Source organism: Falco punctatus (genome assembly GCF_963210335.1).
Source record: "Falco punctatus genome assembly, chromosome: 13".
Classification (NCBI taxonomy): domain Eukaryota; kingdom Metazoa; phylum Chordata; class Aves; order Falconiformes; family Falconidae; genus Falco; species Falco punctatus.
This window is the reverse complement of record NC_137593.1, coordinates 26,249,229-26,265,607: the sequence shown is the minus strand read 5'-3', so window position 1 is coordinate 26,265,607 and position 16,379 is coordinate 26,249,229. Positions and strand designations below refer to the sequence as shown.

Genomic DNA, 16,379 nt, shown 5'->3' with positions numbered 1-16,379 from the left:
ATACCTATACAACTTTCAGCAGTAAAAAATTAAAATGTCTTCCCTTGTAAAGTGTTTTGTTTTCAGCATAAAGCCTTTATCTGTGAGTAGATAATTATCTGTAGGCAGATACAAAATATCTTGTTTTTTCACTGTGAAATGAGTATCAATCAAGTCACTTGGCAAGCTCTGGGACTGTACTTTGACAATAAATGTTGATAACATGTTTGCATTTTTAATCTAATCAACTGCTTTTTGTAGAAGCATGCAGCACGTTATGTGCTGTGATTATATTCTAAAGAAAAGCAATCCAGAGCCAGTCCTAGGGCTGAAAGCAACTATGACTTATTTCAGTTTTAGAGCTGTTAAATTGACAAAACTTCAGGGAGTGAAGATCCACTTTACTTCTTAGGGACTATTAAAAAACAGGTGCCGCACACTCCATTACTCATCTTCTGAATGAATACAGAACGTGTTCCTAACTCAAACTCTACTTGAGCCTCTAAGAGTCACGACACTGAACATAATATTTAAAAGATATTAGTGGGAATAAAAATGTCTGTGTATGTACATGGGTACTATTATTACACATTTCCACACACGTTACAGTATATACACAGACACTCTTGGTACGTGATATACTGTCCGCTTGCGTCTGAGTGGGTCATTCAGCCATAAAATCCCAGCCTCTTCTCTGGCTGCTCCAGCAGCTGAGTTTGCCATGATTCATCCCCACAACACCAGGAGCATAACTTTCATTAGTTCCCACCACCTACATTCTCATCTACTTGCTCACCTGTTACTATCTTTTCTCAACCCTTACACCAGCTGTTGTTTTATTAATTTTTTTCATACCGACACAGCCTCCACACTTTCCTCCCATTTGCTATCCTTCTCATTTCCAGCCATCTTTCACCCAATTTTTTTTAGGATTTTTTTCTCCTGGTCTGCTATACAATCCTGTTTCAGCACAATCCCCTGTTTCAATTTTGTCTCTGTGTCTTCCTACAAACACAGCGCGTGATGAGCAGGACTAGCTTCCTTATGAGAAGGTAAGGCCAGGCAGGCATGAAAGAGAAAAAAACTACACCACTGGATTTTAGGGAAAACATTTGCAAGCTATCTCCCCACCTCCCAGTGCCTGGCTGTCCACAGGAACACATACTCTTAAGTGTGAGAACCAAAATGTTATTCGTATGATAAAATTTGATGCACAGTGTCTCATTACTAAAGCCAAAATATTACTCAGAGCTAAATGTACTATAATAGGAAATCATTTGAATATGTATAATTGAAATGATGCAAAAGAAAGTACCAAAGCCTTTGCAAAGCTATGCTTACCTAGATTCACAAGAGGTTTTAAGACAGTAACCACAGGATATGAAAATGAAAAAAAAAGTGGTCTGTTTAATCCACACACAAAAGAAAAGCGGAGTCAAGAAGCCTGCAAGGGAAGTTTCTAAGAACCAAAACGGATTATGTTCACCAGGGAATTATGTTTTTTGTTTTCTGAAGACTGATACCATTTATTCTGAAAATAGCGTATTTCTGTAGTCATGCTCTAGTGGGAAATGGTATGTCAGATGAAAGATTCCACAAAAAAAATAATAAATGAAGTGCCCGATTCTGAGTATTTATCCACGTAAGACTTTATAAGAGAAGATGAGTTACTAACATAACTTGCATTAAGACTAATTCTAGATGATTTTGTTTCTGTTGAGAACCTTTGATATGACAAATACTGGTGAGCAGATACCAGGAAACCACCACCCTTAACACACACAACCTGCATTGTTTTCAACAATTATACTTGTGTTGAAAAAGGAAGATTGGTATCACCTTTGTGCCAGTATTTAAATGCCTCCACAGATCAGGATCCACTTAAAATACTATTTTTCTTTCTCAATAATGGTGAGCAGGGCTTGAGGACAAAGCTCACTGCTGCATCAATGGTTCTCACTGCAGGTGAATCCTGACCACTATGCAGAGTATCATGCCATATTATGTTTACTTCTCTATATAGTCACAACAGCTTAAATTCTCACCACTCAACTATTTACACTAGCAAACTGTAAAAAAGGTTTCACCTGTTTTGGTATTTATCTACCTCCTGCAATTATCAAACACAAAAGAAAGCAGATGCAAGAAATCCTAACAATGCAAACATAAAGCTACTTAAGGAAATATTGTGTATTTCAGCAGCACTAAGAGATGACTATCCTGTGAAACACTAGGGTTTCTCAATATTCCTCCAAACTTCACAAAATAGATGACAAATGTTACCCTTTTTAGTGTAAAATTTGCCCTTGGACTCAACACGAGAGATTATATAACTTTCGGCTCCAGGACAATTTTCAGGGAGGAAGAGAGGTTTCAGACTTGAATCTGAAATAATCTCAGTCTTGCATGGTGCCTTTTCATTCTTGCCTCATGGGAAGTGTTGACAGAAGTGTCTGGTACAACTTTTTTAATAGCGTGGTGTTGTGGCTCATCTCCCATGATCTCTTTTACTCATTCTTTGAGAATCCTATGTATTTTTAGTTATTAACTTTCCAGGATTTTTAAAAAACTAGTTTCTAGATGAGAATCAGAACTCTTAAGACTTAGTAGATTTTACTTCAACATTACACAGAACTGAACTGCAATATAAACCAAACAATTTCAGGCGTATTAGATGCAACCAGCTCCAAAAGCAGTCTTCAGTTCCCCCTGATTCTCCTGGCATTGGTTTAGGAAGCAGAGCAAAGAAATCATGAAGCTACCTCCTAATCATCACCTTTTAATCACAGAAACCAAGGACCTCAAGTATAGCTCATCAAAGTAAATTTTTCATCCAGTCTGGAACACTTCACAAATAGGAACCTGATGCAAGTCAACCTAGCAGAAAGTTTCTCAACTCTCAGCTGGATTTTTACATTTAACACAAATAGAATTGGGTATTTTAACAAAGCCTACCTCTAATAAAGTCTCCCATATAGAGAAAACAAAGACACTGTAGCCTTGACAGTCATATTCAGGAATAAAACTGAGTTGCTAAATGACACCTGTGTATTTTTTAGTAGCCTCAAGCAAGAAGTGACTGGATTCTTCCCCTCTCACTAGGTTACTACGTTAACTGTCTATTAACATGCCAGTGAGCGAGTTCCCTAGCCTTCCTTGTGTCTAAAACACATGAAGTTTGACACACAGCCATTTAGAGCACAACTGTACCTCGAAAGAGCTGCAACTTACCCCTCTCCCCCATCCCAAACCTTGCCTTGGCAATGATTTGTGAAGAACAGAGACCTGCACTACGAGCTAGCATACTAAAACATGCCAAAGAAAGAGGAGATTTAACTGATTCAATCCTGGCATTTCAGAACAGCTCATCTTTAAGTTAAAAAATTGAAGGACTTTCCTTCTCTCAATTGATACAGTATCAGCCAGGTCTCATCTCATCTTGGGCTTTTGTTCTGATGAAAAATCTTTCTAATACTCATTAATGTAGGGATGTATCAGTAGACTGAAAGACATATCAGATACACCTGAAATCCTAACAGTATGAAGAAGCAAGCCTCCGCTAAAACCCTGAAGGTTTAAACACTATCTCCTTACAAGAAAAACAGTATCAATACACCCATTTCTTGAATTTTCTGGGGTTTCTCTCCCTACTGGGACAAGGAAAAGGAAAAAGCTCACATAAAGGGAAGAAAAATGGAAATGGCAACATCAGGATTATTTTTTTTTCTTTTAAATTATCAATGTAGACTTCAACTACACTCCAGGAAAAGGTAACAGTTCTATAAGCTACCAGCTTCAAAGGTTAAGAGCTCGAACGTTATGGTTAAAAGTGAAGGCCAAACTGAAGATACAGTTCTGTTAGTTCTGGTTCTCAGGTTCCTTAACTACTGAACACATTTGACTGAGAAAACTGATTTCAAAAACTCTGAAGAGATCCTTCACTTTCAGGCAGTGTATACAAACCATATGTTAAACATCTGAAGACACTTCATTGTATTTGCTTTGCTAATGAAGATCCAGGAACAGAATAGAAAGAAGGAATAAATAAAAATTCTCCAGTTATTTCAGTATGAATAGCTGTGGAGACAGTTTTTCCAAACTTGTGAGCAGATGAAAAGTGAGTTTACTGTGATTGCTGCGACTTCTGCATGCGTGCATACACAGAAATGTTATTTTGTAGGTGAAGATTTTTTGCACTGGTGTTATGCCTCAACAGGAAATTCCAGGCAGAACAATGTTAAAAGACAGACAAAAGACTTTCCTTCAAGTAAATCACGTACTAGTAAGAAATTACATGTTGTAACAAACTACAAATTTTAAATCCAGACAGAACGTGAAGGAATCATGATTGCTTTTAGTTAAGATAGGGAAAATCTTTTGCCAAATTTACCATTGCTGGCAAGATCATTTAGTGTATTACCCTATTTTACAGCCAGAAAACAGAAAAACTTATCTATAAAATATCTTCTCAAAAACTGGGCTGCCAGCCTTCAAAGAGCTGGGTAGTCATCCTCCTCAAAAAGACTTATTTAAGGCAGGCAACCTTTGAAATCCTGGGAACATACAGCTCAGCCAGGCTTCAGAATGAAAACCTTACAGTCCTCCCAAGCACACATTTCTACTAGATTCTCCATGTGTGACTGTGAAAGGAAGGAGGATGGACAGTGGAACTGACAACACTGAGATGTGTTTGTAGCCTCCTAACCCATGATGTCATGCTGGGAATAATTAAGGAATCATGTGTTTACTCATGATCTACCCAAAATGTTCTCAGGGATACATCAGAAAGACCCAATATCCAGAGATTCAGAGCCACAAGTCAACTTATTGCTAACATTAATTTCTCAATAGAAATAAAAGGACATCAAGTTTTTAGTGCACATGTTTTTTCACCAAATGTTTTTACCATTACTAAAAGCCACCACTGTACATGTTCTTACATAAATGGGGACTGATTACATGGGTCCTGGCATTAACTTCACTGCAACTGTTTATAACAATACTATCAGGTGTTTAGTCTAAAGTGCCATTATTGGAAATGTCTTTCTGAGTAACAGATTATTGGCATGAAAATTACATACTGCTATACTACAGCTTGTTTTCCATGTCTTATTATTTTAACAAAAACATTTTTTATTTTAGTATCGGCTAAGATTGCTACCAGTGTATTTTAGTAAGTGCACCAAACTGTACCTGTTACTATCATCAGGATGGTAACATGACAGAAATTAACACAGGCAAAAACTATTGATGCAGAATTAGGAGTACAGTACCTTTACTTCAAGAGAAAAGACAGACAATAATTGCGGGGAAGCGAACAGGTAAGTGAGTTATGACACTCAATGCCATTTCCCCCACCTTCAAGTTCTTCCAAAATAATTCACTTGAAGATCAATTAATTAAAGATGATTCCCCAAGAAACTGAAGATTTTAAACCTATTTATTTCTTTACAATATTAAAAAGGAGCCTGATAAATTTGCACATACTTCTAACAAAACACCTAAACTCCACACCTACTATGCCCTAGAAAGCCACAATGGTAGAAACGGCAGCAAAGTAACATGAATTCGTGAAAAGCTGGGCAGCAAAGGGACTGAGCAAGATCACAGAAGATCTAAAACTTCTGGCATTATGTATGAAGAACAAAACAGGGTGTCCTATTTAATTTCATTTTGACACATGAAAAAGGAAGCTGGACAGTGTTTCTCATGCAGCCCACACATTCAATGGCTTTAACTACTGAAAAAATTGTGTAGCCGACCATAGGCAGCTGAAAGAACTCCACCAAAACCTTAAGACAATATATGTAATTTACCACTTCCAATTTGTTTTTCCAAACCTCTTTGGAAGGTAATACTTGAATTGCCCCTTCAGACCAGTTTTAAAGGAACCATTTCATCAAATAATAGAAGTAAATTACATTAGTTAATTCTAGTACAAACAAAAGCACCTGCAACAAGTCTATAGAATTTTGTCCTTTCTACATCAGCAAAGCTGATCCCAGTCCCTTTAATCTCTTTACAGAATTGCTTTAAAAGCATTCCTTGGCATTGAAGTCCTCAGATCTCTGTTTTAACATATATCACTTGTTACTGAAAAATCAATGATACATTGATATTGTATCCCTGGGAGTGATTATCTTTTTTAAGAACACATCTGACTAAATTGATATTTTCATTTGATTTTTATAATCCAGTGTGATAACCTAAGGAATACCTTAACACATTTTAAGTGAAGCTTTGGATCTAAACTGCAACGTTGAATCCCTGCAACTTCACAGCACTGATGTTAGCCAGAATACCTGGAGCACGATTTGTGGAAGCAGGAAATAAAACCCACATTCTTTAGCACGGTATTTGATCTAAATGCTTTTTGTATGTAACGAAATATATTTTTAATGAAGTGCCACCAGAACTTTAATTTACAGATCACTAACTTCAGAATGGCAATGGCATAAGTATTTACATATTTCGAAGGCTATACTAAGGTCACACTCCTAAATATGTAAAAGCAGAATCCATGTAGAGATGCAAAAAGCTGAAGATCAGCTTCCTAAAGCCATAGGCTCTAAACTCCAAACAACAAAATGAAGCTTGTATTTCCCACCAAGAAAGCTACCCAAGTATTACCCATACAGCTCTTTCAAGTAAGTCTGACCATATTTAATAACAGTGCTAGGGACCAAGACCAAATCAAACTTGCATGTTTTGCAGAAACATCTTCCCACCCAACCCCCTGAGTGTTGGGAGTATTATCTTTGTTTTGTTGTGGCGGATTTTTTCGTGGTGGTGATTGGGCTGGTTTGTCATGGGGGGGGGGGGGGGGGGGGGGGAGCGCGTGCAGGGAGGGGGCGTTTTCTTTTTTTGCTTATCTGAAAGCAGAAACGAGAAATCATCTGCCCTGTCCAATTTCATCCAGGTATGTAATATTTCCAACTTGCCTAAAAAGGTTAAGCATATTGTGGGTACATGATATAAGAGGTTAAGATACTCTTAATAGAGATACTTTGCACACAAAATTGTATATTGAGGCGTGTAAACTGCAAGAAATTAAAGCATAATTCTATCTGAGATACTGTCACAATCACAGTGTTCAAGTATGCAAGGAAACAGATGGAAATGTAATGCAAGTTCTGTTCTCTGTGGCCTAAATTGTATGCTTTAGTACTTCTACTTTATGCAGAACATTAAAAGAATGTAGAAGAATTGGAGTGATTTTTACGATCTTGACACCTCTGCATCTCCATTTCCTCCACACAGTATAAATGAGTAGTTAGTACAAACGCGGAGGAGGGTATGTAATGTGTTTAGTACAGAATGATTTCTTCTGAAAATCATCAAGCAAAACAATCCCAAATCTGTTTGGGTCCTTCCAGAATTAACAGGTGTAAATGATATAGCCAAGAATTTGCTTGTCAGCTCCTGCAAAGAACACATCTACCATAATGTCTACGTACAGATTCTGTTAAGAATTTCATCACTGCCAAGAACGCTGGAGCCCAATGTCTTCTCAAAGTAGCGGTGTTTAAAAGTAATGTAATTAGTAAAACAAGAAGAGAGCGTAAGAGTCAAGAGAAAAAGGAAAGCTCTACTTCCTAAATACATAATGCCGGTCCAGTTTGGAAGCATGATTTAAAAATAAGTACGTACACAAATCTTTAGTTTAGGAAAAAGCACTGAACAAGCTCATACATCTAAAACCGAAATTCCATGTTTTTACTGCATACTTTAATTGCAGTTTACCTGCATGTCTACAATGCCCAATCTCACAGCAGTCTTAATACATTCTCCTATTAAATTATGTACCTTTGACATCTTCTGCAAGAAAGGAACAGTTGCCAGAAGCTATTGTTAAGGCTCAATAAGATCGCAACAAGAGAAGTAGAAAGCTCAACAAGGCCAATGGAAAGGCACCAGAAGTTAGTGTACGCAGATATTGGACAGAAAACTGTTGAATCAAAGCTAGGATTATTTGTACGTGCTACGCACGACGTGATCAAAATTTACTAGTCTTCTCTACCTAGATGCTCTCCTCCCCTGAAGGACTGAAAAAAAAAAAGTAGCTACCTTGCCTCTGAAGAAACCAGAATGGAAGGCACTCCCATGAGAAGAACTGAATCCTCTGCATGAAGATGCGTGTTCTGAAGTAAAAGTGGTCACAAAGATTAAGCTTTGGAGCAAGATAAATGTATTCCTGATGCAGAAACAGCCGTTTCTACCAACATTAGCAGTAGAAAAACGTCTTATATATCCACCTCCATTGTTTAGAGCTTAAGTGGACAGTAAACAGAGTAATGCCATTGTGAACTGCAGCCTGAGGATTGTAAGGCACCTATAGCAGCAGCCAAACAAAAACTTGTTTGGAGGATTTAAGACAGGGATGTAATACAAAAATTGTAGACAAGCTGATACTTCTGTATTGTGAACACCTAGTTAAAAAAAGGATTTCCCCCTCTTGAAATACCCCAATCAGTACTTTTGGTACACATACCTCGAAGAATTCTCTCCTCATGGCAACGTAGAAAGTCCCAGATTCTAACAGTGCCGTCGTCAGAGCATGTAGCAAATTTATTATCCGTGGGTGAGAAACTGTTACATGAAGACACACAGCAGGGGAAAGAAGTCAGCATTTAACAGATTATCTATGCTTCTCAGACAGGGCAAAATTATACTGTAATGTGTTATACACTGAAGGATGCATTTGAACATAGGGACTTTTAAGTGAATACAGTGCCTGCCAAATGACACTTCATCACAAGACATGAATTTAGCAGAGGATTACTATTGCATTGCAGTCCCCTGTCAAATGAGGAAAAATCCAGAATTTATTCTTAGCACCTTCCTGTCTATGACTGCACACGGTAGCACCTTCTCTGCAGGATGAGAAGCAACATCAATATGATTTGGCAACTGTCACCCTAGATTTTCATGTTCGGTAATACCATAAGAAAGTGACACTGTGTAGAAGCACAGGAGAACAGTTCTTAGGAAAAAACTCCTCTTCAGCCACAGGTGCTTTGCAGCAGAGAAGCAAAAATAAGGGAAAGCTGGTCACAGGAAAATGCTAGTTGCATTAACTGTTGAAAAAAACCCTGTATACAAAACAAGTGTACCGCTTATTATAAAAGTAATTTGGAAAAAAACCCTCTTATTACACCCCATCAACACCATGAAAAGAATCCTACAGACATAGAAGCAGCTTCCAGATTGAGCAGTCAATATTGCTTGATGAAAGTCACTGGAAAAGCAAGGAGTTATTTAGCCATGTGATAAGGGCCAGAACATCTCCAGCAACTGACAGGCACTCACTTCCTTTCTGGTGCAGTGAAAGACCATGAGGGAGCCCTTGTGAAATCCTAGATCTTTATGATCAGGAAAGGGCTTAAAATAGTAGAGAAATTCAGTGTATGGCCATGATAGTCACACAGTAACTGAATCCAAGGTAAGCACTTCTCAATCAAACTCTGGCAGAAAATGCTGCACCCTATCAAAGAAAAATGGTGACTTTAGTGGAAAGTGGTTTTGTGGCAGTGAACCTTTATCGCCAAGGGCCAGCACCTGAACCCGAAGAAACACTGCTTTAGCTTCATTTTGGATCTGCAGCTTCTCTTCAGGCTTACTTTAAAAACATTTCCGTATCTTACTAAAGATTATGTGCAGGTTTACTTTAGAAACATCCTTCATTTACATCTCACTTGAGATTCCATTTTTATAGACATTTGCACAACTGAGGCATCAACACTGAACCAAGAGAATATCCTACAGTCTTCTTTTCAATGGCTTGCTTACAGTTTCAAGCTTGAAGAACCCATTCAGTATTAACATTAGACTTCTGTATGTGGCAGTCTGCGTGGGTATTTAGTATTACTGGAAGTCTTGGCTTCACCAAGCCAAGCAGTTCTTCACTTTATTTAGTGTTTTATTATTTTGTGAGAACTATGCAGGTGTTTTATTTCTGAAGGCTTTATATTTTATTCAGTTAGATTATTAAAGACTGAATTCTTTATTTGGAATGAAATTGTTGTCTTACACAGTGCGTATAAAAAGGAATAACTGATACACATCGTCACCATATAAAAATGAAAAGAATACCAGTGCAAAATGCGGCAGACAAATACATCTCTAACATATTGCAGAGGCGGATACTGGGACAATACTAATTCAGAAAGGTGCCAGCAAAACGGTGAGAATGTGGAAACAAAAGAAAATATTGTGTTTATGTGGTGCAGGAAGTTTCCCAGAATCTGACAGAACCCATGCATTTCTGCACCCAGAATACACTTAGAGAACAGTCTAATCATGGCAATAGGTACTACAGAAAATGGTATATTGTGTATAAACCTGGCCTCTCTAATCGCCTCCTTATGTGCCTGGAACATCTTGACGTTGTTCATGTTGGACTGCCAGTATTTCACATATCCCCCGTGGTCTGCTGTCAGCATCCACATATCATTGTGTGACCAAGTCATAGCCCTTACAGGGCTGTCGTGAGCCTGTAAATTCAAAAACAAAACCTCTAGCAAACATGTTCTAACACTATTTGACCTACACAAAACATAAAAGTTACTGAAGTTCCTACTTAACAGCTGCAACAAAGAAATGAAAACAATGATGATGTAGTTAGATTCAAGATGTGATTGTGGAGGGGGGGGAAATGCCTTACTCTGTATACAATGGTCTTCTAAACAATAAATGAAAGAGTATTTGCATTTTGTTTCTGAAGTGTTTCTTTATTATTGCAAATACTCATAGTATGTTCTTGAGAACAGTTAACATAGCATATGGAGATGGAATGAGAAGCATTAAATGAATTGCCTATAGCCACGTTCTGACATGGGGTCAGAGCAGAATAAAAATAAAATACCTCAAAGACTCCCATCACTGCACTTAGGACCACAGACCTATGATGAGCAGGGTGAAGATGTATGCCTAAAACATGCTCGAAGACCTCAAGGAAACACAAAGAAATCTTGATAGATGAATTTACCTGCAATATTGTTTCAAAATTGAAAGTCAGTCCATTCCATAAAGTGAACTCTCCACTAGATGCACCAGTGACCAAGCGTCTCCCCTCAGGAGTCCACTGTAAAAGAAAAATTTAACTAACCTGTTCAAATATAACATTCAAGTATTTCTTCACAATCATCCAAATAAATCATAAGCTTCTTCCAGAGAATCTGCAGAACCATAATTTACTAAATCACTTTCTAGAGAATGTAAGATAGACAAAAATGCAGAACTGTGACAGAGGGCTTTTGAATTCTGTAGCAACAGGACAAAGCCCGCTGTAAAAGCAATGAAAAATGTCTAGGCGTAGAGAAGAAACAGCTTACTGGCACCAATATGTTTACAGCACACAATAGCAACATTAAACAATACTGCTGACACCAGAGAAAAGCTGTTAAAAGATGCTACAGGAGTCAAACAGCACAGAGACCAAACTGCCTTTTGTTCTGTGAGTCAAGATATATTAGACCCACAAAATGCGGGGGAAGTAGGAAGTACACCTCAAACTCCGAGTGTAGTAATTATTTTCTACTCAGACTTTACCCTTTAATTTCCTAAAACCCTCCACAGAAAGACTAGACACATGCATTCCACATGCTAGCTCTATGTGGAAATGGTTATCTTGCTTCTTTCTTCTGTTAAGACTATCACTTTCAGTTAAAATTATACAACTAAGTAAATCCAACATTATACTCACCCTGACAACAAACACTGGGCATTTTACTTTATTAGTAGATGTCCGAACAAATTTTGTTGTTACAGCATTCATCGGGTTGTTCAGCATTCCTATAGGAGGGACCAACTATAAGAGAAGAAACAAAAGATATAGTAACAACATTTCTAACTAGAAACCGGAAGAAAGGCTTACATTCTGAACACTCACTTATGGAAAATCAAGTTTTTCATTTGCAGGGATATTATCAGGAGTTGACAGGACATGTTTAAAAGTCTGCATGATTTACCACCTCAAACATCCAGAAGCAGCGTCTTCAAGAACAGCTTTGCAAGCTCAATGCGTTATGAGAGTTCTTATGGCCAAACATTAAAAGCCCGTCCAATTTCAGGTGCTCTTCACGGACATGTATTTCAACAGAACAATAATGTAGAGTGAAGACACCCTTTTATCTTTTTCTCCACAAGAGGCCTTAAAGATAAACTTCAACTGACAGGCAGAATCCTTCCAATTTTTTTTATCCACAGTACTTCATCAGGGAATAGAAAGATTTTACTTACATCATTATAATATCCTGCATCGGGCTGGATTGCTCGCATATCTCGCTGGTCTCTCTGCCATACTCTATTCTGGAAAGAAGAAAACAACTCCTAGTTCATACCACCGCTATACTTCATTATTAAACAACAGAAAATAAAGAACACATTGACAGCCTGTTTAGGAAATTTCAAAGCACTCCAAAGACTTTTAGAATAAACTCAGTTAAAAGACTTTGGTCTCAGGAAACCTGTAGAATTTGTACAGAGTAAAAAAAGATTCAAGAAGGTTTAAAATCTTCATTTCAGACTAAACCAGTTCATTTAAAATGGCAGCTTAACAGTAGAAAAGGAGCAAACCTATGTAATAAGCCACATTGTTTTAACAAAGATGATTCATACTTTGCTGCCCATGCTAACAGGTACTCTAGAAGAAGCACATTCAATCATTTCAAAAGCTTTACTTTAAGGATAAGCATTTACACCATTAGGAGCTGTGCTGATGAACTCTAAATGATATCCCACACAGTGAATGAGCTAGAAAAGAAGCTTCTGCAGCTGAATCATAAAGAACAATGCATTCAAATGGATAAAAATTAGAAGACCAAGGGACAAAAATGCTTTCAATTAGTTAAACTTTATGAGCTTTCAAACACAAGTTTTTCAAAAACACTTCACACGAATCAAGAATGAAATTATTTCAGCTTCATGCAGTAGGCTTCACCAATTTGGATTGATGCACATATTAGAAACATAAGCTAAAATTCTAGGTAAAACATTTTCAGTATACACTACTACAGTTTGCTAGAATTTCTTAAGCCAAAAGCAAATAACACAAACCATTTTCCTCATCGTTTATAGAACCACATCAAATTAAATCAATAGTATTGAAGTTGGGACTGAAATGGAATGCTGGTGTATCCTGAGTAAGCATCCAAAACATACAGATTTGATTTTTTTTTTTTAATTAACAAAAGTTTGAGGGTGCTTATTTCTGCCACAACAATAAAGGTCTTGAATTACTAAATTTAATTACTTTTTTTTAGAATTAGACTACTACTAATAGAATATTTTGGGGGGCATTCCTAAAACATAAGAATATGGTTTAAGTGTTCAAGTGTTTTAACAGATCTTAGAAGATAATTTATTGTGAAAACCTTCCAACTTTTAACACATACAAGCTATAATCATGCACTGTCCACAGCAGATCAAATTCATTTTGTCACATTTTTGCTGTTGAGATTCCAACAACTCCTGTATTTACAGATTTGATTCCATTTCTTCTAAGCTAATATCCAGTACTTGTACAGTAAATTGTGATCACAGAATTGTATTTAAGAAATTAGTACCACTCCATCAGGAAAGCTAAGTAAGCACCTTCACAGAAACCTTTCTTCAACAAAACTTCATTTACTTTGTTCTGTATCTATTAACCATACAGAAAGGGACTTTTGGAAACCACAGTGCAAGCTGCAGTGCTATTTGGTAAAATGATGAGAAAGCATTTTTATGATACCCTGGGTTTGGAAGGGAAGGGGTAATGGTTTATTTCCCATTTTGGGAAATTTCCATTTCAAAACAAAAATAAGAACAATTACATTATTTACAATGAGGTTTTAAGTTCACTGGAAAGTCAGAATATCACAAGACACAACTGCATTCCAAGACAGGATATAAAAATTGGTGTTTACACAAACTACAAAATCAGCTGTGTATGTGCAGTTTTTATTCCCAAGGACCAACCCCCTTTGTATTTGTACTATACCAAAATTAGAAGCATTTATCAATTAGTTCAGTCTCCCAGTATGGCAGACTGCTCTATGGACACTGAAAATCACAATCACAAGTTTCAGGAAGGAAAAAAGTTTTTCAATCAATAGTAGAAAATTAACTAACCTCTAAATATTTAATTACAGAGGGATTGTAGTCTATGGTCTTTCGGTTCACAGCTTTTCTCATCCGCTTTCCATCAAAAGTAAGCTGTTGCATTGCTTGCTGCTGTGCAAAATCAGGTCTTTTGTAGAACAATTGCCGAGGCGCCTGGTGCTGGAACCTCGGCATATGGAAAAATCGGGGCGGGGAGCCAATTTCTGTGGCCATGGCTATCCTGTTTCTGAAAGACTGCAAAAAGTGAAACAGTAGGTTAACACATAGTAACGACAAAAATCCTGCATTACTATCTCTACTAACTTAAGTTTACACAGTTGAGTAACAACTTCATAAAGCACTGTCTATTGGAAAGACGTATTTGCAGGTTCCTCTATTATTCTTTTCCCATGTCACACTGACATTTAAGTAGTTAAGTACTTTGTTCTCTATCAAGAGGAATTTTGTACTTAAACAGATCACTATAAGTTTGCATTACCATCCCTAAACTAGAATTGTGTGGGAAAACAATGTACTCAGTAAAACCAGTATAAATAAATGCAAGAAATGGTAAAATCCTTCAACAGAAGACAGTAATTCAGATTCAATATAAAACAGGAAAAACCACATCAGTTACAAATAAATTTAACTATTAAAAAAGAAAAAAGCTTTAAAGGGCTGCCTCAAAACTTTATTCTAGGACCTGCAAATAAAATTACACTCCCTTTACATAATTTATAGTAAATATACCACAGATCACATTCTACCTGTAGGTATACTTTCAATTCCATTATTGCAAAAGAAATGGCTTACATATTTATCAAGGTTTGATAAATGTCACCCAACAACACTTCCCCCTAACAAGACCTACTGACAACATTAAGAAAATGTATGCGGCAGGGGAAAAAAAATTCAATATTCAGATTTTTTCTCCCAGAGGAAAGTGAGTCCAAAACCTCATTTTTCAGCTTGTAAAATCCTTAAATGATAAGATTATAGCAACCTCCTTGCAGCTGAAAACTACAGTATACACAGTCTTTAAAGTATATACTGACTTTAGACTAAGCAATGACACAGTCTGAATCAGCAAAAGAACTTTTAAACTAAAATAAACTGGCACTATCAAAGGAATGCAAAAAGGCTGTGAAACCTTCCTTTGCGTGAAGGCTAAAGTGTTTACACAGGGTCAAAGTGCATTTAATAAAAAGAATGGAAATAAAACTGATAGAATTGAAAGTTGAAAAAATCTGATTGTAGATTCATTAATATACTCTCCTATTTAGTTAAAATACTCATATCCTCATTTTGAAAGAATTCGAAAGTTGTTTCAACTACTGGTCTTAAAATTTTATCTTGCTTTTTTTGATCCTAATAATGTAAAGTTTCCATTTTTTCAACAGCAAAATAAAGCGAAGATAGAAATACTAGACATAAAAGAGGTTTAAAAGTGGTGCACAGTTTGATTTGAGCAGGTTGCCCTTTAAATATCACCCAGTTTGTTGGCCCAGGGCAGGGATTAACCTTCACAGGCTTTGCAACCTTAGCAGTCACACACTCCATCCCAGTACAACCCATAAGTGTGTCAGGCCAGCTTTGAAAGAAGCCACCTATGACCCCTGGCTGTCAGCTACACAAGCACCTCTGATCCACATGGGGAAAAACCCAACTAAAGCCATCACAACTATTCTCCATTCAAGACAAACTAGTCCAACCTAGAATAGCATGTTCCCTTGAATGAGGTAAGAAAATTTAAGACCTTTGGCAATAGTAGCATCTTTCATTAGAGCAACTTAACTGGAAAGATACCCCAGCTTTCAAATAAATAAAAAAAACCACTTCATCTTGTGGCAGAAAGGCTTATTTGCCCGAATAGCAGGTGGTGTAATAAGACACCATGTCTACCTCCAAATACTGGCCACATCAGTAACACCACTGCAACGATACCATTACTGCAAGGTCAAGCTCATCTGAAACAAGAAAAAAGTATCAATGCTTGCCCGTGCAGGAAGCATGTCAAGTGTTCCTACCACTACCTCAGATTCTCTTACAACTTGTCAGAAGGTAGCTGTTGTACAGCAAGTTTCAGGTGCTAGATCTTAAAGGTAAAATTAAAAGGATAGTAGTGGTTTTATATTGAAAAAGAGAAAGTGGCTTCTTCAAACAAGCAAAGCAAGATGGCATTAAACATGCAAGTCCATTAATAAAGTATTTTAAATTTAGTTTTAAAGCTTATTCCTTACTCAGGGGGTGAAAAAACACCCTAGAGAAATTTTCCATTACTAATCTCTCTCAAGCTGAAAGATAAACACTCCTATACC

At 37.1% G+C, this 16,379-nt stretch overlaps 1 protein-coding gene across 4 annotated transcripts in view; it reads right to left on the bottom strand.

Moving 5' to 3' along the window:
- The window catches only part of WDR33 (WD repeat domain 33), a 72,806-nt gene that overhangs the window by 39,420 nt on the left and 17,007 nt on the right, over positions 1–16,379 (bottom strand). For 3 of the 4 annotated variants that reach the window (XM_080409825.1, XM_080409822.1, XM_080409824.1), the window contains exons 2-7: positions 14,092–14,316; positions 12,220–12,288; positions 11,684–11,788; positions 10,967–11,062; positions 10,321–10,472; positions 8,471–8,568 (exon numbers count right to left, since the gene is read on the bottom strand). In XM_080409825.1, coding sequence (XP_080265951.1) covers positions 8,471–8,568; positions 10,321–10,472; positions 10,967–11,062; positions 11,684–11,788; positions 12,220–12,288; positions 14,092–14,295 — 724 coding nt within the window. In that variant the 5' untranslated portion in view covers positions 14,296–14,316. Of the gene's footprint in view, positions 1–2,973; positions 6,852–8,046; positions 8,121–8,470; positions 8,569–10,320; positions 10,473–10,966; positions 11,063–11,683; positions 11,789–12,219; positions 12,289–14,091; positions 14,317–16,379 lie in introns of those variants that run through there. The other variant, XM_080409823.1, reaches the window with a different exon arrangement.